The 25,462-nt window shown below is 39.3% G+C and overlaps 1 protein-coding gene across 1 annotated transcript in view; it reads right to left on the bottom strand.

Annotated features, from left to right (window-relative positions):
- The window catches only part of pcdh15a (protocadherin-related 15a), a gene marked incomplete at both ends in the record, with an annotated part of 306,543 nt that overhangs the window by 113,043 nt on the left and 168,038 nt on the right, over positions 1-25,462 (bottom strand). The window contains 4 exons of the mRNA XM_079842239.1: positions 2,249-2,554; positions 10,391-10,519; positions 15,368-15,461; positions 25,004-25,083. Of these exons, the coding sequence (XP_079698365.1) occupies positions 2,249-2,554; positions 10,391-10,519; positions 15,368-15,461; positions 25,004-25,083 (609 nt within the window). The remainder of the gene's footprint in view (positions 1-2,248; positions 2,555-10,390; positions 10,520-15,367; positions 15,462-25,003; positions 25,084-25,462) is intronic.

Raw genomic sequence — 25,462 nt, 5'->3', positions numbered from 1 at the left:
TTAAAATGCGAAAGGCGAAGCTTGAATTTACGGGTATGTCCCTCTTTGGCTAATGTACTTTCAAGATGGAGGGGCAACATGGCGACCACCGTTAGATCCCATTACCTTATGTATTTTCAATGGCATATTATAAACTTACGAGAACACTTTATTACTTGAAAGAAGTAAATATACATTAATGAGCACATATATTTTTGAAAGAACTAAGTGTTTTTAGCTAAGAATAGACTAAAAAAGTTACACAGTGTAGCTTTAAATTAGTTAAAAAAGTGTTAAATGAACGCAGAGTTGTGAGGACCCGCGTCATGTGCTTTAGATCTTAAAGTGACAGCAACCTAATAAACCCGCGGCTGTGATGTCTGTCATTCATGTAAATCAAAGAACAAAAGAAAATTACTCACTGCTCTTGACTGAACTTTTGTAGCTTTAACAAGGATTAATCTATGTAATTTACAATTTATGCAGTGAAGACTTTGAAGTGTTTGATAACTGTATTCAATTTCTTTATATTTCCTACCTGTTAGATCAAACATTTTAATATAATACACTCTAAAACAACCCAAGTTGGGCTGACAATGGACAAACCCAGCGGTCGGGTTAAATGTTTGCCCAACTGCTGGGTAGTTTTATTTAATTCAATTCAATTCAATTCACATTTATTTGTATAGCGCTTTTCACAAAACATATCGTTTCAAAGCAGCTTCACAGAAAATGCATGCGTCTACATTACAATTTAAAGTGATTTGTCCATGTTATGTATTTCAGAAATGCATTTTCAGATTATGTATTTCAGAAATTGTTTAACAAATACTATATGGCTGGCTTAAAATTAACCAAAAATAGGTTATAAATTACAAAAAATAAAACATAATTACTAGAGGCAACAATAACAATCAAAAGGTGAATATTTATTAATGAATGTAGAATTTTTTTTACATTTTTTATTAAGAAATGTAATAAATGTTTATTGTTAAATTTTTATTCATTAAACATATGAATAACTGTTCATTTCCAACATACTTTGGGTTTCTTTTAAACAAAGCAATAGAGTCGTTTTTAAACAATACTTGAGTTAGGCCTAAATAAAACTACCCAGCAGGTTGGGCAAACATTTAACCCAACTGCTGGGTTAAAACAACCCATTTGTCCATTTCTAACCCAACTTGGGTTGTTTTTAACCCAGCATTTTTTTAAGTGTATCTTTATGTTGTTTCTAACTAAATTTGGAAATTAAATGTGAAATTATTACAATATAAAATATATGAAAAAACTTTAATGTTAGGTGTGATTAATCGTGATTAATTACAGAAAAAAAAAAAAATAATAATAATAATAATGCCTGATATTATTTAAATGCTGTTATGCAACACATAACTGAGTTACTCAATTATTTACTTAATTTATATTCTACTAATTAATTTCAGATATCCGACATTTGTACACTATTAACCTGTTGATGATTCAACCCAAATCTACATCAGACCATGAACTCAAGATTAAAATCCCCCCAAATTTTGCCAGGCTAAAACTACTAGTAAAATGACTTGAGCCTCAGCGGAAAGACATCCAAACAACATTGGACCCTGTCAACTTTTACTTACGAGACATTTTTCAAAATATCTATCCCTTAAAGTTGGACTGCAGATACAAATAAAACTTTTGCCCATTAAAGCGACGTAACAGTTTAGTGAGTTTGTCACTGAGACTTTTTGCTCATATTTGTCTCTAGTTTATTTAAAATTCATTGGTGATTGTATTGTTACGTTGGCGTTCTGTTAAAAGTCCCAAGAGCGTGATCGTTTAGAGGCACATTTACCACAAGACAGCATCTCCTGCTTTTCACACTGGGTCTGTCAAGCTTGTCAATATTTATCTAGTTAAATATGCAGCCCGTCAGGAATAAACAGGGAAATGCAGAGACGTTTTACCCCACACTCTCAGGGGAAACTAAACAGACATAATCAGCCGGTTACTGTCAGGCTAGCAGACACAACTAAGATAGACAGACACATAAATAAACACACACCCACAGACAATCTGCTTTTCCTTCCTTTTTAAAAGTCAGGATAGATGCCCGGTCAAACGGAGACTGACTGGTGGCGCAGAAATTTCACAGTTCACCTTTAACTTTCTCTACAGTTTACGCCACTCATCAATGTCAAATCACGAAGTTTCAGATATGAGAGAACTACACAATGGGATTGCTGAGCTATCGATGAGTCAAGCGTAATGTGAGCGGACCACTTACACTGAGTCTCAGGATGACGGTTCCAGCCGGGGTGTTCTCTGGGACGTTGACTGTGTAGGTGGGCAGGGAAAACACAGGACTGTTGTCATTGATGTCTATCACTTCCACCAGCAGCGTGATGGTGGTCCTGCGGGGGTCAACCGCGCCATCTGACGCCTCCACGATCAGATCGTACCGGCTGCGAGTCTCTCTGTCCAACGGGACGGCTGTGAAGATGCTGCCCGTGGCGTTTATGATGAACAGAGATGCAAAGGAAAGCAGCCGGTATCGGACCTGACCGTTGAGCCCGGCATCAGGATCAGTGGCCTGGAAACAAAGACATGAATTCATGATCATGCATTTTTATTTATACAGAATAATTGAACAAATAAAATAAATGTACACTACCATTCAAAATTTTGGGGTCAGTAAGATTTTTTTAACAAAATTAACTTGAATTGAATTGAATTTGAATTGATCTTAAGTGATTCATTTATAATGTTATCAAATATTTCTATTTCAAATAAATGCTGTTATTTTGAACTTTCTATTCAACAAGGAAGCCTGAAAAGAATATCACGGTTTCCACAAAAAACAACGGTTTGCAACATTGAAAATGATAAGAAATGTTTCTTGAGCATATTAGAAGGATTTCTGAAGGATTATGACACTGAAGACTGGAATAATGATGCTGAAAATTCAGCTTTGCCATCAGAGAAATACATGACATTTTAAAATCTATATTTGATAAGATTTTAATTCCAAAAAATATGTTTATACACAATCAAAATTATTGATTAAACAAATGCAGCCGCATAAGAGACTTCTTTCAATAACATAAAAAAAATCTTACTTATCCCAAACTTTTGTATGGTAGCCTACATACAATATGAATGTTAAATAGGAACAATTATGTATTATATATATTTTTCTAAATAGTAAAAAAAAAACTAAAATAAAAAGTAGGTAATATTTAAATAAAGTACTTTTATTTTTAAAGTTTAAATAAAGTGTTTTAAATGTTATATGATACAAGATATAAGGCAAATCTATCATTTTTATCTTACATTTTGACAACAATATATTGTTCCTGTGATATAAAATTACTAAATTTTAAAAATATAAAATTCACTCAAATCAAAGGGATAGCTCAGCCCAAAAATGAAAATTCTGTCATAATTTACTCACCCTCATGTTGTTCCAAACCTGTATGAGTTTCTTTCTTCAGTTGAATGCAAACAAATATTTTTGAAGAATGTTGGTAACCAACAGTTGACGGTAGCCATTGACTTCCATAGTATTTTTTCCCCTACTATGGTAGTCCATGGCTACAAATAAACTGGTTAATAACATTCTCCAAAATATTTTCTGTTCAACTCAAAATATTTTCTGTTCAATTTTGTGTTCAACAGAAGAATGAAACTGATTCGGAACAACTTGAGGGCGAGTAAATGACGACAAGATTTTTATTTTTGGGTGAACTATCCCTTTAAAGCCTCTACATTGAATACAATTCACCTTTACATCAAAAATTAAATTAAATAATAAAAAAATTAAATAAAATAAAAAAATTACAAATAAAAATAATCGCTGGCAGTCCTTTAGGGCAAAGCAATAAAGACTTGCTGAACTAATCCTAATTCCTGTGTGGTTACAGTGGCTCATTTGTATGTGAGGAGGGGAGCAGCGCTCGGCTGTAATGGCTTCAGAGGTGCCTGCCATAATTCCTTCCTCTAGTAATTACAGATGCAGATGGGAAGAATAACTGGGGGGGTTATTAGAGAAGCATGCAGAGTAACCGACATGAACGACAGAGACTCCAGGAGAAGAGAGGGAGAGATGAGAGAAGGGACAGGAAGATGAGGGGGATGAAGGGCCAAAATCCAAATGCGGCGAATGGAAATAAGTGAAATGAAAGGAGCATGTCTGAGCCTTGAGAAATTACAGCCACGTCTGAGCGGTGAGGAATGAAAGTGCTGCCCGTGGCCCTCTTACCAGCAGCACTCATCAAACGTCCTGACAGCACACTTACATGGCATCTGCTCGCCTCAATAATTAACTAATGGGATGAATATGTAAACAGAGCGATAAGTAAACAAACAAACACTACACAATACATTATTAAATGCCGGTTTCCTAACGTTACTGATGACTGCTATTCCATGTCAAGAAACATTTCAACATTTCTTTTAAGTTTGTGCATTTAGTCCATTTATAGTCAGATAATACACAAACACTAATGCTTAAACAAATGCATGCATAATAATTATGAAGAATTAACAAAGGGTTGTTTAAAATAGTATTAGGTGTCACAGGACATGCTAAAACTTTCCAAAAGTATTTATATCAATTATGTCAAAATACATTTGCATCAAAGACCAGATAAATGTATATATTCAGGATTCTTTAACCAATAGAAAGTTTGCATTCAGTTTTTCTTAAAGATCCCATGGCATGACATTTTCATTTTAGGAGGTTTTTCAACATTAAAGGATTAGTTCACTTTTAAATAAACTTTTGCTGATAATTTACTCACCCCCGTGTCGTCCAAGATGTCCATGTCTTTCTTTTTGCAGTCGAAAAGAAATGAAGGTTTTGGATGAAAACAGTCCAGGGTTTTTCTCCATATAATGCACTTCAGTAGGACCCAAACGGTTCAAGGTCCAAATGACAGTTTCATTGCAGCTTCAAAGGGCTTTAAACGATACCAGACGATGAAACAATCAGTTTCTGCGAGAAACAGAGAAGTATTTATGTTATTATTTTACCTCTTAACAGAGGTACGCGATCGTCTCCGAGCTCCGCCATTACTTCCGGAGAGTGAGGTCAAATTAGATCGTGGTTATAGATATATCGATAGTAGATGCCTCATTCTACTGATCCGTGCAGTCGCTAATGAGGCATCTACGTATACATCTATGACCACGATCAAATTTGACCTCACTCTCCAGAAGTACTGGCGGAGCTCAGAGACGATCGTGTACCTCTGTTAAGAGGTAAAATAATACCATAAATACTGCTCTGTTTCTCGCAGAAACTGATCGTTTCGCTAGATAAGACACTTATTCATCGTCTGGTATCGTTTAAAGCCCTTTGAAGCTGCACTGAAACTGTCATTTGGACCTTGAACCATTTGGGTCCCACTGAAGTGCATTATATGGAGGAAAACCCTGGACTGTTTTCATCCAAAACCTTCATTTATTTTCGACTGCAGAAAGAAAGACATGGACATCTTGGATGACATGGGGGTGAGTAAATTATCAGCAAACGTTTATTTAAAAGTGAACTAATCCTTTAATATGAGTTCCCCTAGCCTGAATATTGTCCCCAAGTGGCTAGAAATTTTGATCGGTGTAAACCGAGTTCTGGCTGTCTTTCTCTGCTTTTGAGAAAATGACAGCTAAGATGAGCAGATAATGGGCCCTATCTTGCACCCAGCGCAATTGACTTTGTACACCGACGCATGTGTCATTCCTATTTTGCACCCGCGCAAAGCGCGCTTTTCCCTCCACAGAAGCACGTCGCTAAACTAGTGAATGCACTTGCGCTCCCTGGGCGGTTCAGCGCAAAAAAGGAGGCGTGTTCCGGCGCAAACAATCCCTGGTGCTATTTTGCTGTTCCATTAAACAATTGCGCCACTGACCAGAAAAAACCTAGTCTAAAGTCAGTGGCGTGTTGCGCGTTGTTCATTATGCTATTTTAAGGGCGCATGCTTGACCATAATGTATAGCGTGCACAACGCGCATACACTTTGCTCATGTAATCTACACAGATGCAACAGTTATTTTTGCAAATCATAAATTGTTACACTAAAAAAATATTAACACATGAGATGACGGAAATCATTGTGGTGTGCCACGAAGATGTGAAAAAATAGGCATAAATCTAGCTTACAAATGATTCAGGCTAATTGTAATAATTAAGGATAAGACCTGTTTGCCCAATAGTGGCAAGACATATATGTATATAAGAACATCTGACAAATTGGTTTGTCCGTCAAGAACCAGGAAAAAAAATCGACTGAAAAACTGAAAAAACTGAAAGACTGAAAAAAAAAAAGACTGTGAAATCACCTTTACCATAATGTACAACATTACAACTTCACTTCTCTGTCTTTCACTGCTCTTACTAGCACATCAGTCTCCTCGGCTGTGAACCGCTCCTGGCGTGCGCCTGGTAAATACGCCATAATAATAGCAATCCATAATGGAACTTGCGCACCTGCTTTTAAAGGGAATGTTGGATGACGCTCGGATTGGTTTATTCACGTTACGCCCAAACCACACCTATGAATAATGAAGCTACTTCAGACCAACCCATTTTAGATTTGCGCCGGGCGCAAGAGCCATTTATCCCGCCGGGAAAATAGCAACAGCGCCGAGACCCGCCCACAAAGTTACTTGCGGTTCGCGCTTTGACACTTGCGTTTCAGATCGTTAAAATAGGGCCCATTGAATTTTCCTGTTATGACGTCATAACAGGAACGGTTACCACCCTTTCCTCCGCCCAGAGAATTTGGCACGCCCATGCGAGCGCCATATTTGTTTGTCCTCGAGAGATCATGGCTTGTGAACGAGTGAATGCTGGCAGTTTCTCAGTGTTTGGATGTACAAATGAAAACATAAGTCTTTTTTCAGTTCCTTCTGATCTGTGATCAGTGATTTCTGATGTGTAGCTAATTATTCAAGTTCACACAGAACTTTATTATTCGTGCTGCGGCACCTCTCTCTCCCGACAGAACGGTGTTTTCTATCTAGTGAGTCAGTGTTTTTGCCTGTCCTCGTCGCGTCTATCTGTTCTAAAATGTGCATACAGTCGTGAGTTTCTGCTCAACATCGGCAGAGCCACATCTTTAGAGATAAACCTCACGCACGCCGAAGCTCGGGCTGCACTGGCCGGTCGGCCTTCAACATCACCGGCCCCCAGTACTGCATCTGGCCCACAGCGGAGGCACCAAACGTGGTGCGAGATTAAGCAGAAGGGGGGTAAGCATGAGTGTATCCAGGCTAGGCTAGCCAGCTATCCCCACAATAAACTGGATTACATTCGATTACATTACATACTAACTTTCTGACATGTGACAGCCCCTCCGACTAGAAATAAACTAATAACCTGAAGTATAGGCTAGTAACTACAACAGTTCACTGAACTGAGACGTGCTGAGAGAACTAATGAGAAGTGACATCTGTCTCTCTGGCAGCAGCTCGTGCGTTGTAGACCTCGTTAAACCACGCCCCCTCCGTTTCTTTCAAATGCAAAGATGTCAGCCAATCACAACAGTGGCCGTTTTTACTGAAGTCTCACAGCAGACACGCCCCTTGAAACAGGGCATTCAGCCAGAGGGCAAACATCAGTATAGAAAAAATGCCTTTTATTTCTAAATTATGACATTTTATGATGTAAAAATCATACTAATAATATAAGTACACCAAAAAATCCATGCCATGGGACCTTTAACCGCTTTGTCTCAATTCTCGAATTAGACTTTTTTCTCAAAACAATAAGTTCAGATCTCTGAACAATTAGTTTCTTGTTCACATCAGATTAGAATTTATTATTGATTTAAGAAAATTGCATTACATGTGCATGTGTTGATTCTCAGTGAAACTGTCAAACTCTTCACAACTTATAAACATTCTTTCATCGTGTGAGCCATCAAATGCAAAATGATCCATTCAGTGATCAAAATCTGTCAGACATGTTATATTCCATAAATATTTATGACATGGGATGTTTCTTAGATTGCAACACACATGCTATATATACAGTGTATACCCTGGAACACAAAACCAGTCATAAATATTTTTGGGGAAATTAAGATTTATGAATCAAATGAAAGCTGAATAAATACACTTTCCATTGATTGAGGACAATATTTGGCCGAGATACAACTATTTGAAAATCTGGGGGTTTAAAGTTGTCCAAATGAAGTCCTTAGAAATTCAAATTACTACTAATAATACATTTTTGATATATAATTACGGTAGGAAATTTACAAAATAATTTCATGGAACATGGTCTTTACTTAATATCCAAATGATTTTTGGCAGAAAAGAAAAAAATATAATTTTGACCTATACAATGTCTTGTTGGCTATTTGCCACAAATATACCCATGCGACTTATGACTGGTTTTGTGGTCCAGGGTCACATATATATATAAATACTGTATATATATATATATATATATATATATATATATATATATATATATATATATATATATATATATATATATATATATATATATATATATATATATATATATATATATATATATATATATATATATATATATATATATATATGACAACCTTGGACAGCAACAGCTACATCAGTACTCATTTGTACATATTTGAACTTACTCATTTGTATTTATACAGTACATTTATTTTTGTAGAAATGTGTTGCATGTAAACTTATTTTTTTTGTCATGGAAGAGCAATAGGAAGATATGTAAGATAGTAAGATATGTATGTGTCAGAGAAAGACACAATAGAGTTTGTAAAAATGAACAAACAACAGTGAATTTTAATCGTATATGTAACATACTTCTTCAAAACATAAATGTACTGTATAAATACACATTTTCTTTTTGATGTACTACATTATTGATTTTTTCCAGTCAATTATTACCTCCTGTCTGAATCTGTATTTACATTAAAAAGCTCAGTGTGATCCACGAGAGCATTCAGCTAGACAAAACTGACATTATTGTATAGAATAGAAAGCAGTTTGTGTCAACAGAAAAAAAAAAAACATGACATTTTTATATAACAAATATTTCAAAGGTGAAAAAAACATCTAAACATTTTGACCAGTGTGGCTCACACGATGACAATTTTTTTTTTTTTGGTGGAATTGGCCAATTTACTGACACAATAACTAGGTTTTATCAACGGACGGACGGACGGACGGACGGACGGACGGACGGACGGACGGACGGACGGACGGACGGACGGACGGACGGACGGACGGACGGACGGACGGACGGACGGACGGACAGACAGACAGACAGACAGACAGACAGACAGACAGACAGACAGACAGACAGACAGACAGACAGACAGACAGACAGACAGACAGACAGACAGACAGATAGATAGATAGATAGATAGATAGATAGATAGATAGATAGATAGATAGATAGATAGATAGATAGATAGATAGATAGATAGATAGATAGATAGATAGATAGATAGATAGATAGATAGATAGATAGATAGAAGCTTGTTTGACGCTCTCAGTGTGAATAGTATCTTAAAGCCTTTGGACATATTAGCCTGTGGCAAACAACACGGCTGTATGTGTTTTTAGTGCAGAAACACACACTGACGTGCGTTTCCGATGTGTGAAGTAAGTGTCCGTACGCGTATGCCTCTTTGTTGTCACAGCACAATAAGAATCCAGGTGGTTTAGATCTCAACAGGGATCTGTGTGTGAATTTGAGAGTGAGGCCTCAAAGTTTGGTGAGCACCTGCGTGTTGTGAACATGGCAGACTACACAGAACATGTCTTGACGATGAGAGGATGATGAAATGAAAAGAAAGAGGACGGAAAGTGAGAGAACAGCTTATAGGCAGGCTTTAGCAACAGCACCCATAACGCTCATTTTTAGATGTTAAGTGGTTAGTTCATTAAAAAAACAATATCACGCCACATGAGCTCAACACACACTAAATGACTTCAATAGCAGTTGTATTCATGCACAAAGGAAACGTTGCGTCATCTCACTTCTGTCAATCACATCGGCCCCGAACTCGGTGATCAAGACATCACAGAGCAACAAACGAGCGGTAAAGAGAAGCATGATGACAATCACGACATTGTGAGTGAAAGCCTTACGCATCTTTCATTGATTATCTTTCTAACCAACCAAAGCATGATTAATCAAACATGCTAATTAAAAATTCAACCGCTTGGCAGGGCAGAACAGAAGCAGTCATCAGCGACAGACTGTAAGATGACTAATGACTCTAATTTACCATGACTTAATTGGGGAACAATTGAAAGTGCTGTTTGAAGATCTGTGCGGCATGCCATGTGAAGGGGTAACAGGTGTTAACCTCACAGGACCCTTAGAAACTTGCAAACTTAGAAATGTTGTGGAAAAAGACCCAAACTAAAGATACTTTATTTCTTTTTGTCATGGTACTGTACTTACCCTGACTTGACCCACAAACACATTGGCCTCTTCCTCCTTCACTGTCAGGTTTCTGGGAAAAGTGAGGTCAAAGGTGGGGTCGTTGTCATTAACATCCGTGACGACAATGATGACGGTGGCAGTGGAAGTCTACAAATACAGACATATTCATTAAATATCAGCAGGAATTAATTAAATATGCATAAGGACAAGTTATCAGATCAACATCCTTGTTGGTCCTGGAACGAAATTGGCAATTATTTGATTATTAGAGGTCAGTAAGGGTTATAAATCTTTAATAAGAATTGACCCGTTTCACATTCCCGGGGTTATTAGATGCAGAAGTTGGGTAAACTTCTATACAGGAGACGACAGCAAATATCATTTTTGCATGTCTATTTGTTCCAATAGCAAAAGGAAATTGATAGAGTTTCCATGACTTTCCAAAATAGGGAAAAAATAGAGAGATTATTAATTTTGGTCAGGCCATTGTACTAGAAAACACCCTCACAGGAACGTTCATTCGATTTTTTGACATTTACTGACAATGTAATTTAACACAATATATAGTATTATGAAATTTTTAATAAATTAAAATATGAATTGATAACTGGATATGCATCATCACGGTTTCTGTAAAGGGTCCATACTGTTGAATGGCAATCCATGAGTATGACAGTTACATTTTTTATTTATTTTTTGTTAACTGAAATCCCCTCAAAAAAAAAAATATTTTCATGAAATTTAATTAGAAAGAAAGAAAGATTTAAATTTAAAATTGAAAGGAGACATTGTCAAAAAAATACAAATAAAAACTAAATAAAAAAAACATGAAAAAGTATTTATGCAAATATTAATTATGTTCAGATAAGAGTCTTTGCGCATCATTCAGCACTTGCTGTCAGACCCCGAATCTTTCACAGCATTCACTCTGACATTCACCCTTCTGCTGTCTGTCAATCTTTTTTTGCCTTTTTAAATATTGAAAATGACTTATTGAAAAAAAGTGTCACCATTTAGTTTCTGACTCTATTCCAGAAACACATTTGCGGAGATGTAATTAAATCATAAGCAATTGAGTTCCTGGGGCTTAAAAGTTTAATAGCACACAGTGAGGAATATAAATTCAACCGATCAGTCAAGATCAGCATGTAGAGTTTAAATCCCAGTGGGATGTGCATGAAAAATTAATTCACCAAAGGAAAAAAAAAACGATTTATGTATTCATAGATGGAGTTGCTGTTTGGCAAAAAAGTGTTGAGGTGCTTTTTTGTGCTTAAATGAGACTGTAAGATCACATGCGCAGAGAGTCCTTATATTTCTGTCAAGAGACATCAACACCATCAAACACACACACACACCACCTGAAAGACTAGTGCAAAACGCATCTGCTGAACTCCACTGAAGCCTGTTTGATCTCAAGAATGTGAGCTGCACTGAATATTTCATTTGATATCATTATCATCTTTTAAGAAGTAGAGGTCAGGTAAATTACATTGATAAATTAACCGCATTACACTTTCCATGACCATGATCTGACATGTACTGTATATAATAAATGACATAATTGACTTGTTTGACCAGATATAAGTCATTTTGCTCAGTCATGTTGCACAGGGAGAGATTAAGGCACATCCTTCCGCCTCAAGCTTTTAACATGTCTGCCTTCCTTCAAAACTCCCTCTTCATCAGCTCTACAGATATCAGCCGGTGTTTGATAAATGAGCTTCATGCAGTCATTTACCACACCAGCATTTGTGTTTGCTGAAGTTCGCTCATTAGAGAAGCTAAGCTGATAATGCCCAAGTAAATTCTCTGTTTAAAATGTGAATGTGTTTAAACAGAATGTGCATTGAGTCTCATTATTGAACATCTTTGCAGAGTTTTTTGACAGTAATGACTGTGCAAAAGAAATAAACTGATGAATACAGTTTTTTCCCCAGCTTTCTTTGTGTTTGTGGTTGTGAAAATATTAGTTTAAAGAGCCCGAGTTTATATCTTGCAATTCTAACTTTATAAAACGCAATTGCGAGATATAAAGTCAAAATTGTGAGATAGCTATAAACTCAATTCTGAGAAAAAAAAAAATTCCCCTCAGAATTGTACTTTATAACTCGCAATTGCTAATTTATGTCACAATTTTGAGAAAAGAAGTCAGAATTGCAAGATATAAAGTCAGATGTGAGATATAATGTCAGAATTGCGTGATATAAAGTCAGAATTGTGAGATATAAAGTCAGAAATGTGAGATATAAAGTCAGAATTGCATGATATAAAGTCAGAATTGTGAGTTATAAAGTCAGAATTGTGAGTTATAAAGTCAGGATTATGAGTTATAAAGTCAGGATTGTGAGATATAAAGTCAGGATTGTGAGATATAAATTCAGGATTGTGAGATATAAAGTCAGAATTGTGAGTTATAAAGTCAGGATTGTGAGTTATAAAGTCAGGATTGTGAGATATAAAGTCAGAATTGTGAGTTATAAAGTCAGGATTGTGAGTTATAAAGTCAGGATTGTGAGATACAAAGTCAGGATTGTGAGATATAAAGTCAGGATTGTGAGATATAAACTCAGGATTGTGAGATATAAAGTCAGAACTGTGAGTTATAAAGTCAGAATTGTGAGTTATAAAGTCAGGATTGTGAGATATAAAGTCAGGATTGTGAGATATAAAGTCAGGATTGTGAGATATAAAGTCAGGATTTACTTTATATCTCGCAATTCTGACTATATCATGCAATTCTGACTTTATAACTCACAATTGCAAGTTTTTTATTTAAAAGTCAGAGTTGTGAGACATAAAGTCAGGATTGTGAGATATAAAGTCAGGATTGTGAGATATAAATTCAGGATTGTGAGATATAAAGTCAGAATTGTGAGTTATAAAGTCAGGATTGTGAGTTATAAAGTCAGGATTGTGAGATATAAAGTCAGAATTGTGAGTTATAAAGTCAGAATTGTGAGTTATAAAGTCAGGATTGTGAGTTATAAAGTCAGGATTGTGAGATACAAAGTCAGGATTGTGAGATATAAAGTCAGGATTGTGAGATATAAACTCAGGATTGTGAGATATAAAGTCAGAACTGTGAGTTATAAAGTCAGAATTGTGAGTTATAAAGTCAGGATTGTGAGATATAAAGTCAGGATTGTGAGATATAAAGTCAGGATTGTGAGATATAAAGTCAGGATTTACTTTATATCTCGCAATTCTGACTATATCATGCAATTCTGACTTTATAACTCACAATTGCAAGTTTTTTATTTAAAAGTCAGAGTTGTGAGACATAAAGTCAGGATTGTGAGATATAAAGTCAGTTTTGTGAGCTATAAAGTCAGGATTGTGAGATATAAAGCAGGGTTGCCAACTTTTAAGATCAGGTTGGAGTGAGATTTTCTTTACTTCTTTTTTCAGTATCAATTCATAGCCTACTGTACACATAAAGAAATAAGGATATGTACGTTATTAACATTTTAAAATTTCACATTTAAAGAAATCGAGTGTTTGATCATATCTAAATATTTATTAAAATGCAAAATGGCAATACTTTTTTATGCAACTAGATTAGATACATGTATATTGATTAAAGAGCCATAAAGGCACCAGTGGGTAATGGCATTACAAATGGAAATGACAATTTTTCGAGCCACAAAATGACTCTAATTTGCCTCTTTGAATAAGAATTCTCTAATTTAACCTTTATTACTATACTATTAGAAGAAAAATATTTTAAGTGGTCATTAATGGACCATAATTATTGCACAAATAGAATTTAGTACCAAAATATCTCAAAATATTCAATAAATATTATTGAACTAAAATATAGAACATTTATTCAATTGAAAAATAGTTAAGGTGTATGGTCACATTTGACCACCAATGAGTATGAGTGTGACCAATTAGTAAAGAATACCTGAGGGCTAAATACAATAAAAAACATTAACATTAATGTTAACATTGTTGCATCTCCATCGCTCTCCATTATAAAACGATCCTGTATGGTTGTACGTAATAATCAATGCACACTGTGCTGTACTGTTTACTAAAACTTGCTGCAAACACCTGTAAAGTGGAGGTGTTGTGTATCAAGCCATTCAAATGTACTGACACAGTGCTAGAAGTATTGAGAGCTCCGTGAAGCACGTGACCGCGCGCACAGCCGGGAGATGAGAGAGCATGTCGCAACTCCGTTTTTCAACACTCTGGCTTTAACCGTTTTGCCATATTAGTGCCAAAACACTATTTATTGTTTGAATTTCGCATTAAAACATACAATTTTTAAAAAAACTTAGACTTTGTTTATCAAAAGCAGGTTTGGCAATTTGGCGTGAGATTAAGTTGGGCAGCGTGAGACAGAGCCTGAAAGCGTGAGTATCACGCCAAATGCGTGAGAGTTGGCAACCCTGTATAAAGTCAGAATTGCGTGATATAAAGTCAGAATTGCATGATATAAAGTCCGAATTGTGAGTTATAAAGTCAGAATTGTGAGTTATAAAGTCAGGATTGTGAGATATAAAGTCAGGATTGTGAGATATAAAGTCAGGATTGTGAGATATAAAATCAGGATTGTGAGATATAAAGTCAGAATTGTGATATAAAAAGTTAGAATTGCGTGATATAAAGTCAGAATTGCAAAACAAAGTCAGAATGTATGGAACAATTTTCCATTCATATATACAAATAATTATGTAAGCCCCTGCGCCGCTGGGTCAGAGTCGGTTCATTCTTTTAAGAGACAATAACTCAAATTAATTGTGCACTTTGATCTTTGGAACTTTGCAGATATTTTCCATCCACAAACAGCTATATTACATGCTACACGAAAGGTAATATCCGAAAAAAGCATAATAGGGTCACTTAAAAGCAAAGGGAACATTCAGCAGGAAACCTATGATATGAAAGATATGAACAGAAGATGCAAAGTGATCCGACATTTCAATCAGAGTAGCTGTCAGTAAGTGGCGTTGTGCTGATATTGTGGGATGGATGCAGTCTCACCCCTCCTGGGTGGCCATCGGAAGCAGTGACGATGAGGCGATACTGGTCAATGGTCTCTCTGTCCAGAGGTTTGGCCAGCAGCAAAAGACCTATACTGAACAGACACAAAACACTCTCATTAAACTTTCTATTTAATTCATTGCCACACTTCAAAGTCCTCATATTGTCTTCTAATTATTTTTTGGTTTTATTTTCTGTCATTAAAAAAGACACAAAGACAAACAGTTAAGTAGAGGCATAGAAAAATAAATTAAGAAAGAGAGAGAGAAAAAAACAAATTATGTTTAGTCTATATTGAGGACAATGATGAATATTGTGAACTAAATTAATGGGCATTTCACTCATAATTAAAAATCATTTACTCCTCTTTATGTGGTTTCTCTATGATTATTTTCTTGATTCTTTTCTTGAACACAAAAGGAGATTTATTATGTTCATGTGGCTCTTTTCCATAAAATATAAGTGGAAAGTACAGAGCCTTTAAAGAGATGTGGTGAAGAAAAGAATTTGAGATGAGAGGAAATGCAAATGTTTTGCGTTCCCCCGAGAAGCGTTATGTTCGCTCGCAAAATATTTGCATTCCCCAAGAAACGTTATGTCCGCTCACAAAATATTTGCATTCCCCGAGAAACTTTGTGTTCGCTCACAAAATGTTTGCGTTCCCCCGAGAAACTTTGCGTTCACTCGCAAAAAAGCAAATGCAAAGTTTCACAGGGGAATGCACAATTTTCTCATAACCAATCAAGATGCACTAAATTTGAATATGCCTATATTCAAAAAGCACTAATTATATTTGAGAGCTATGATTTTTAGTGCACAACCTCTTTTCCACATGCAAAACTATTGCATTGATTCAGAAAAGTTCTGAATCTTATGGGCTATTTTTATGATACTTTTAATGTGCTTTGTCATTATATTCATTACACTTTCATTATATAGAAACAAATCAGCTTGAACAAATGAAGTAAACCCATATAGGTTTGGAACAACATGACGGTAAATGAGTAAATGATGACAGAATATAAAATTTTGGGTGAACAATCCTTTTAAATGGCATAACTATTGTCATAATTATGATAAGGTAAGACACATAACGCCAACTCAGAACCGCAAGATCAGAAATTGCGCCATGTAAATTGTATTCAGGATAACATTTTTGGGTGTGTTTGTGTCGTGACCTGATTTGCATAATTCATTTGGTGAATTGTGTGCTAAAACAATGCAGACAGTAAATAAACATTATTTATCAACGGGTGCAACTCAACAAACAGTATCTGTGATCATCCATGCTGAACCACCAGCCACAGGGATGCCATTATCATCCAGAGACCAATAGGATTTCTGCAAATCACCAGCTTCATCCAACAGTGCACTCACATGTGTGTGTGTGGGTTGGCAGACGAGGATGGGCAGACAGGATCCTGTTAACATTGCAGTCACACACAGTAGAAGAAGCAGGCTGCTGCGCTGCTTGCTCGTGTTTGTGTGTGTGAGTGTGTGAGTGTGTGTGTGTGTAGAATTATATTCCTCCTCAGTTGACCCCTACAAAAGCGATATTGAACGTGTCCTCTGAAGCCTGTGAAACAGGCGTATAAAACACTTCAGTGACTGGGATTCTCTTTTCTTTCAGCCTCACAAACCTTCTCCCAGGCACATAGCATTCAAGGCAAAGTCTTTAAATTTTAACATCCTTTTTTTTAATGACTCTAACTGTCTTTGCTGTTTTTTCAACAGGGAAAATCCTTGAAACAATGAAAGAGATTTTATTTCAGCAGTCACCCCAGAAAACCTCTCCGCTGCATTTTTATCAATGAGATAAGATGAGATGAGATGAGATGAGATGATGAGTTGAGATGAGATGAGATGAAGCAAGACGAGGAAAGTCAAGATGACACAAGAGATAGAGTGATAGGAGAAGAGAAGAGACATGATGAGACATGACGAGAAGTGATAAGAAGAGATAATATAAGAAGTGATAACACCAGATCTAATGAAATCAGACGAGGTGAGGCACAGCCCAGCAAAAAAGAACAAAGAAAGGATGAAAGATGAGAAGAACAGACAAAACCAGAAAACACACCAGGTGAGGTGAAAAGAAAAAGAAAAAAGAACAGATGAGTTGGAAAAAGAAAGATGAGGCGAGTTAGACAGCACTAGTACTGCTCTTCTGCTCTCTGGATTAAAATGACTCTCTCCTGTTTAGGGTTGGGAACCGAGAACCGGTTCTTATGCAGAACCGATACTGATTTTTGAAAAATACCGGAACCGCACAAAATTCCTAAGTTTCGGTTCCGAAAACGGTTCTGGTGCAATGTGTGTGCGAAGCGCTGGGAGCGTATACTTTAATAGCGAGCGACAGCTCACCTCATCATGAATGTTGCCTGCCGCTTCCAGGAGTGCAACCAACTTACGCAGTTCAGCACTGAAAGCCCGGCTCGCGCTACACATTCACGGTTTTGCGTCAGATATTTTCGCATGGTGAAGAGAAAGTCACAAGTATGGATTCATTTCCAAAGAATGAATGACGATGAAGCAAAATGTATCGCATGTGAAAAGTTAATAACATGCAAAGGAGGCTGCACTAGCAATTTAACAAAACATTTGCTACAGCACGGAATCAACCTCAAAACATGCAATGTTTTCAACTGTTTAAGGTAGACTGCTGCACCTTTCACATCCCCATTGCCAGGTAGGAATTCATACACGGGTAAATATGTTATTTCAGTAGTAATAAACTATAGACTATCAATATATATATATATATATATATATATATATATATATATATATATATATATATATATATATATAGAGAGAGAGAGAGAGAGAGAGAGAGTGTCATGAATAGCGCTTCACCGGTTCATCCTCCGGACCGCCGGAGGGAGCCATCACCGGAATATTGATTCATGATCAGTCGGACTCCATTTCTCATAGGCCTTCATTCCTGGGACTGATCACACGCACACCTGCACTGCATCACACACACACTATTTAAGACACACACACACGCCACATATTTGCGAAGTCTTGATTTGCTACGGTTGTCATTTCTGAGCGTTTTTTGTGGACTGATACTTTGTTGTTACCCGGGCTGTTTGTTATCTGAGATCCTCTGCCGCCTGCCTTGAACCTTGCCTGTACACTGGTCTGTGATTGTTAGCCACCTGCCTTGATCCTTGCCTGTGACCCGACTCTGATTCCCGCCGCCAGCCTCGATCCTTGACTGTCCCTGTTTACGGTATTGCTCTATCCCTGTCTGTACTTCTGCTACCTTTAATAAAACTGCAAATTGATCCACTTCCTGTTGACCCTTCATTACAGAAGACTTCACCACACAGCGATCCAGCAGCTTGGTCACAGATCTCCACTGAGTTATCCGCTCAGGCCAATCAGTTAGCGATGCATCACCACCAACTGAACCATTTAACATCACTAACGGAAGAGTTGGTAAAGACGCTTCAAACCCTACACATCCACCCCGCCGAGGCCGCCACGCCACCGCCTGCTGCGCCTGCCACGCCCGCATTACCCGCCTCTCCAGCGGTAAATCCCCGTCTGGCCCTGCCAGAGAAGTTTGATGGTACTCCAACAAAGTGTAAAGGATTTCTCCTCCAATGTTCACTATATGTTAAACAGCCCTCTCTGTACCCCACTGAAACCAGTCGCATATCCTTTGTCTGCTCTCTGCTTACCGGCAAAGCGCTGGACTGGGCCACTGCTGTCTGGAGAGACGATGACTCTGTATTCCCTCATTCGCTGAGTTTCTACAACGATTCAGAGAGGTATTTGAACATCCCGCGGGTGGCCAAAGTCCCGGTGATCAGCTGCTCTCTCTCACTCAGGGCAAAACAACGGCGGCTGAATATGCTTTACAGTTTCGCACTTTGGCAGCTCAGACTAACTGGGTGGAGGACACATTGAAGCTACTGTTCCGTCGAGGCCTAACCATGGAATTGCAAGCAGAGCTCGCCTGCCAGGACGAAGGTAGCTCATTGAACTCTTTTATTGAACTTTCCATTCACATTGACGATCTCCTCCGCTCACGGCGCCCCACACGCGTCACCAGTCCTTCCAGTCCAAGCCCCGAACCCATGCAGCTGGGCTACACTCTTCTTCAGCCGGAGGAGAGGGAGAGAAGACGCCAAATGCACCTGTGTTTGTACTGCGGTCAGGCTGGTCACTTCAGAAGCCACTGCCCGGTTCGTCCCACGCCTACCAGCTCTAAAACAGTGAGTTCCTCCATTCAGTCCGATTACTCACCCTCCTGTCTCAAAATCCCCGTTCTAATCACTCTCAACAAACAGGTGGTTACCACGCAGGCCCTTTTAGACTCTGGTGCAGCTGGGAATTTCATATCTGATACTTTTATTAAGAAACACAACATTCCCCTAACTGACTGCCATTTTCCATTAACAGTGGAGGCGTTAGATGGAAAACCTATTGGAGGAGGAAGAGTGGCACACACCACCACTGAACTCAGGTTACAGATAGGAATTCTTCACCACGAACGTATCCAATTCTATGTCATTCACTCACCCAACAACCCCATCATCCTTGGTCTGCCGTGGTTCCGAACCCATAATCCACACATCTCCTGGAAGGAGGGACAGATCCTGCAGTGGGATACCTCCTGCCATACCAACTGCCTACAACAAGTCACTCCCCTGCCTATTCAAACGGTCAAGCTGAACGAGGTCAACCCTGAAAAGCTTAACATCCCGGCTGAATACACAATCTAGCTGTGGCTTTCAGCAAACAACGGTCGACTGAATTACCGCCTCGTCAGGGTTTTTCTTCGTGAAGAAGAAGGACGGGGGACTTCGGCCCTGTATTGATTACCGAGGCTTGAACGACATTACTGTCAAGTTCCATTACCCTCTGCCTCTGGTGCCCGCTGCTCTCGAACAGTTACGACAGGCCGAATATTTCACCAAACTGGATCTCCGCTGTGCGTATAATCTCATTCGCATAAGGGAGGGGGACGAGTGGAAGACGGCATTCTCCACAACCACTGGTCACTACGAGACCCTCGTAATGCCGTTCGGGCTCTCCAACAGTCCATCAGTGTTCCAGTCCTACATCAACGACGTGTTCAGAGACATGCTGAATCGCTGGGTCATAGTATATGATATCCTCATATACTCCAGGTCAGTGGAGGAACACATCCAGCACGTCCGGGCTGTTCTTCAGAGGCTTATCCAGCATCAGTTATACGCAAAAGCTGAGAAATGTGAGTTTCACCAAACCTCCACCTCCTTCCTGGGGTACATCATCAGTCGAGACGGGGTCGCTATGGATGAGAGCAAAGTTAACGCAGTCCTTTACTGGCCCAAACCGGGCACGCTCAAAGAACTACAGAGGTTTCTGGGCTTTGCAAATTTCTACAGGCGGTTCATACGCAATTTCAGCAGTGTGGCAGCTCCTCTAACTTCCATGACGAAATGTCAAACCTCTCGTTTACACTGGTCCCCGGAGACTGAAGAGGCCTTCAGCAAGCTGAAGGAACGGTTCACCACGGCACCCATTCTCCGTCACCCAGACCCTGACAGACCCTTCATAGTGGAGGTAGCTATGGCATCAGGCACAGGCATCGGGGCCATTCTGTCTCAACGTCAAGGTACCCCTGAGAAAATGTTTCCCTGCGCCTTCTATTCCAGAAAGTTATCCGCAGCAGAACGAAATTATGACGTGGGTGATCGAGAGTTACTGGCAATGAAGGCGGCGCTGGAGGAATGGCGCCATTGGCTGGAGGGAGCTCAACATCCTTTCACCGTGCTCACAGATCATAAGAATTTAGAATACCTCCGCTCTGCCAAGCGCTTGAATCCCCACCAGGCTCGATGGTCTATGTTCTTCACCCGCTTTCAGTTCAAAGTGACTTACAGACCGGGGTCTAAGAACACCAAGGCTGACGCATTGTCCCGACAAACTGACAGAGTAGAAAGACCGGACACCGAGGAACCCATAATTCCCAACTCACTACTTCTAGCACCAGTCCAATGGGACGTAATGTCAGAGATCCCCCAGGCCAATGCACAGACCGCTCCACCAGCGGCATGCCCACCGAACCGAACGTTTGTAACAGCTCCTTTAAGAGATAAACTTTTGCACCACGTCCACGATTTACCCAGTTCCGGTCACCCAGGCATCACCGCCACACAACCTCCTACGGAACCAGTTCTGGTGGGACTCAATGTTCAATGACGTAACTCAATTTATCCACAACTGCACCGCCTGCCAAACCTCCAAAACCCCTCATCTGTCTCCGGCTGGCCTGTTGCATCCTCTACCCATTCCACAACGCCCCTGGTCACACATCGCCATAGACTTTGTCACTGATCTTCCTGTATCACAAGGCAACACCACCATTCTCACTGTCATAGATCGCTTCTCAAAAGCTTGTCGTCTCATTCCACTGCCCAAGCTCCCCACTGCATTCGAGACTGCTGAATTGCTCTGCAACTTCGTAATCAGGTTTTATGGATTACCTGAGGACATAGTGTCGGACAGAGGTCCGCAGTTCACTTCTCGAGTCTGGTCAGCCTTCTTCAAGAACCTGAACATCAACGTCAGTCTCACTTCTGGCTACCATCAAGAACTCACCCGCTTCCTCCGCACATACTGCCAAAGAAACCAGACTGAATGGAGTCGTTATTTGATGCGGGCTGAATACGCCCAAAACTCCCTCAGGAAACCAGCCACAGGGATTACTCCCTTCCAGTGTGTTCTAGGCTATCAACCTCCTCTGTTCCCTTGGTCCGGCGAACCCTCTGAGCTACCGTCTGTAAACGAATGGATGCGAAGGAGTGAGGAGACTTGGGAGCTGGTTCATCATCATCTGCAACGCGCTATCAGGAGACAAGAGGTTCAGGCCAACCGACATCGGCGACCGAACCCCCAGTACACCGTGGGGCAGTGGGTCTGGCTATCCACCAGGGACCTACGTCTACGACTCCCATGCAAGAAACTCAGTCCCAGGTTTGTAGGGCCTTTTCAAATCGTTAAACAAATTACTCCTGTCTCATTTCGGTTAAATTTGCCTGCTAACTATAGTGTCTCTCCCACTTTTCATGTTTCGCTGCTGAAACCCTCCGGGGGTCCGAGGGGAGAACCGGAGGGAGCCGAGGGCCGACATCCCCCACCACTGAGGATTGAGGGCGAGGAGGCCTATCAAGTTCGAGAACTGCTCGACTCCAGGCGTCGGGGTCAGAGACTACAGTATCTGGTCGACTGGGAGGGGTACGGACCGGAGGAGCGATCCTGGGTCGACGCAGGTGATATCCTGGACCCTGCACTCATGGAGGAATTCCATCAGACGCACCCGGAGAGACCGGCCCCTCGACCACGTGGTAGACCCCGGTGTCCGCCTCCTCGCGTCAGGAGCCGCTCACAGGGTGGGGGCTCTGTCATGAATACAGTGCTTCACCGGTTCATCCTCCGGACCGCCGGAGGGAGCCATCACCGGAATATTGATTCATGATCAGTCGGACTCCATTTCCCATAGGCCCTCATTCCTGGGACTGATCACACGCACACCTGCACTGCATCACACACACACTATTTAAGACACACACACACGCCACATATTTGCGAAGTCTTGATTTGCTACGGTTGTCATTTCTGAGCGTTTTCTGTGGACTGATACTTTGTTGTTACCCGGACTGTTTGTTATCTGAGATCCTCTGCCGCCTGCCCTGAACCTTGCCTGTACACTGGTCTGTGATTGTTAGCCGCCTGCCTTGATCCTTGCCTGTGACCCGACTCTGATTCCCGCCGCCAGCCTCGATCCTTGCCTGTCCTTGTTTACGGTATTGCTCTATCCCTGTCTGTACTTCTGCTACCTTTAATAAAACTGCAAATGGATCCACTTCCTGTTGACCCTTCATTACAGAGAGAGAGAGATGTAATGCTGAATTACCATTTATTATTTACAAGTTTGTTGAATAACTGAATTACTATTAAATTAATATACAACTAATTAATAAATATAACTAATACTAATTTATAACTTGGTTTTATTCAGAGACAGAGAGAGAAAATGTAATAAGACAATTTCAGAGGTGTTCATTTGAACATATTTAATTTTAATGTCCATAAATTTTCTTTCTATTTTTTTTTTTTAGCAAGAATGGCTTAATTAATACTGTAATACATGTTCAATACAGGACTTTTTTTTTTTTTACATTGCCAACCTGTAAATTAATTTGAGAGCAAGTAATAAACACAAAAAGGATTGTTTGAGTTGCGTATTGTGCCTTTTCCTTTACCACTATTTGTTTAATAATTTTAATGGAACCGGAACCGGAACCGGAACCAGAACTGGAACCGGAACTGGAAAATTTCTCACGATTCCCAACCCTACTCCTGTTACTAACGACAGAATTAAGTGTGTTTAATGTGTAGTTGGTCATTAAGGGACCAACTACATATTATTTTAAAAAGCATTTTCATTTCTCACATGTTCTCTCACACTCTCAGAAAGCATTCACACTGTAACCCTGTTTGTGGGTTTGTCTTGTCTTTATGCCTTCCGTAAGGGATTGTCATGCAGAGAGAGGTACAGATGTACAGTCAATGTGCCATCAACGTACCATGCAGTCCCGCCCCTAAGTTAACGCCATTGGTTGAGCCAATTTTGCTGCGTTGGGCTTGTCAGTAGAGCAGTATGACAATTTACATGTGTGCTTACACCATGTCGTCAGTGGGCCAGATTTACTAACAGCTTGCGCCAGCGCAAAACCCTCTATTGGCGCTAAAAAACTACTGTCAGGATTTACTAAAGACAGTCAGTGAAAATTTTGCGCTGAAAAGGCGTGGAGTTATTTTTGCAGCATTTGTAGGAGGTTACCGTTCACACGCTAAATTTATGGGAGTATTTAAATGAATCACGCAATGTAATTTACTAAGGTTTGCTCTTGTCAATTTACTGATGTTTGCCCCATTATTTACCACCCCCAAAAAAACACGTATTAAACCAGACGCTAACTGGTAGATTGCATTGGTCATTATATGGAAATGATCCGGATGATCTGGCTATCACCAGACCAAGCTCTCTCTTTTGAATATAGAACATTAGTCTAGGTAGTCTGCTCTGTATTTTCTACTGCACAAGAGGCATAGTTGAAATGACGTACGTCGTTTCAACGTACGCAATTGGATAGTCCTTCAACCAATCAGACCAACGATCCGGGTGACGTACTTTGCAGAGCGGTCAGTAGTAAGGCAAACACATCCTTCTTTTGTAGGAATTGTTCCAGGGCAAGTTTCTGTTCCGTTTTCAAAGAAAACTTGGCAATGGAATCTTTTAAAACAACAGCGACAGCGGCATCAACGGTTTGCTGCACTTCGGTGGCCGCCATGTTGAATGTAAACAAAAAGCTGTTTGCCGTCACTTCTCTATCGTCATCGTGTTAAACCCACCAATAGCGCGCCAGGTGGATAAGCCAGTTTGTGATTGGTCCCCGCAGATTTGTAACGGAAGCAGGATAGAAAAATGTACAGGTTTCCAACCTGGCTGAGTTTACCCAGTCTACCTGTGTCTAATATTTTTAGTGGGAATTTATTTTTAAAGGTGACATTAAGCGTTTCTATATGAACGTACACAATACTGAGTTTTACTTATTAATGAAAACTTACGTTCGTGAAAGGTTGAAGACCTGCTGCGGGTCACCGCTGTCTATCTTGTAGGTGATTGGATCCAGCTCACGGTCTGTAGCCTGTGGAAATACACCAATTCACACAGTTTACACTGGTCGTTCAGACAAGTACTGGTTTGTGAAACATAAAATCAATGAAACATAAAATCAATTGCCGGATATCAATACACTTAAATGAAAAGGCCAAGTCTGTTTGAAGGGCATAATGAACAAAAGTAGAATCAGTGACATTTTACAACACATATAAATGTATAACCCTAGACCTTTGCTAGACTTTCCAGGATATCTGGTGATATTGATTAAGTTGTTTTTTAAGTGTGACAGCTTCATCTGTCTGTGCACTGAAGTTTAAAAGCATCAAATAATTACATTTAATTAATAAATTATTTTAGATCAAATGTAATTATCTTAATTTAAAACCAAAATAAGATTATGGTTT

Source organism: Gobio gobio (genome assembly GCF_949357685.1).
Source record: "Gobio gobio genome assembly, chromosome: 18".
NCBI lineage: Eukaryota > Metazoa > Chordata > Actinopteri > Cypriniformes > Gobionidae > Gobio > Gobio gobio.
The sequence above is the reverse complement of the archived record's forward strand: the minus strand, read 5'-3'. Positions and strand labels throughout refer to the sequence as shown.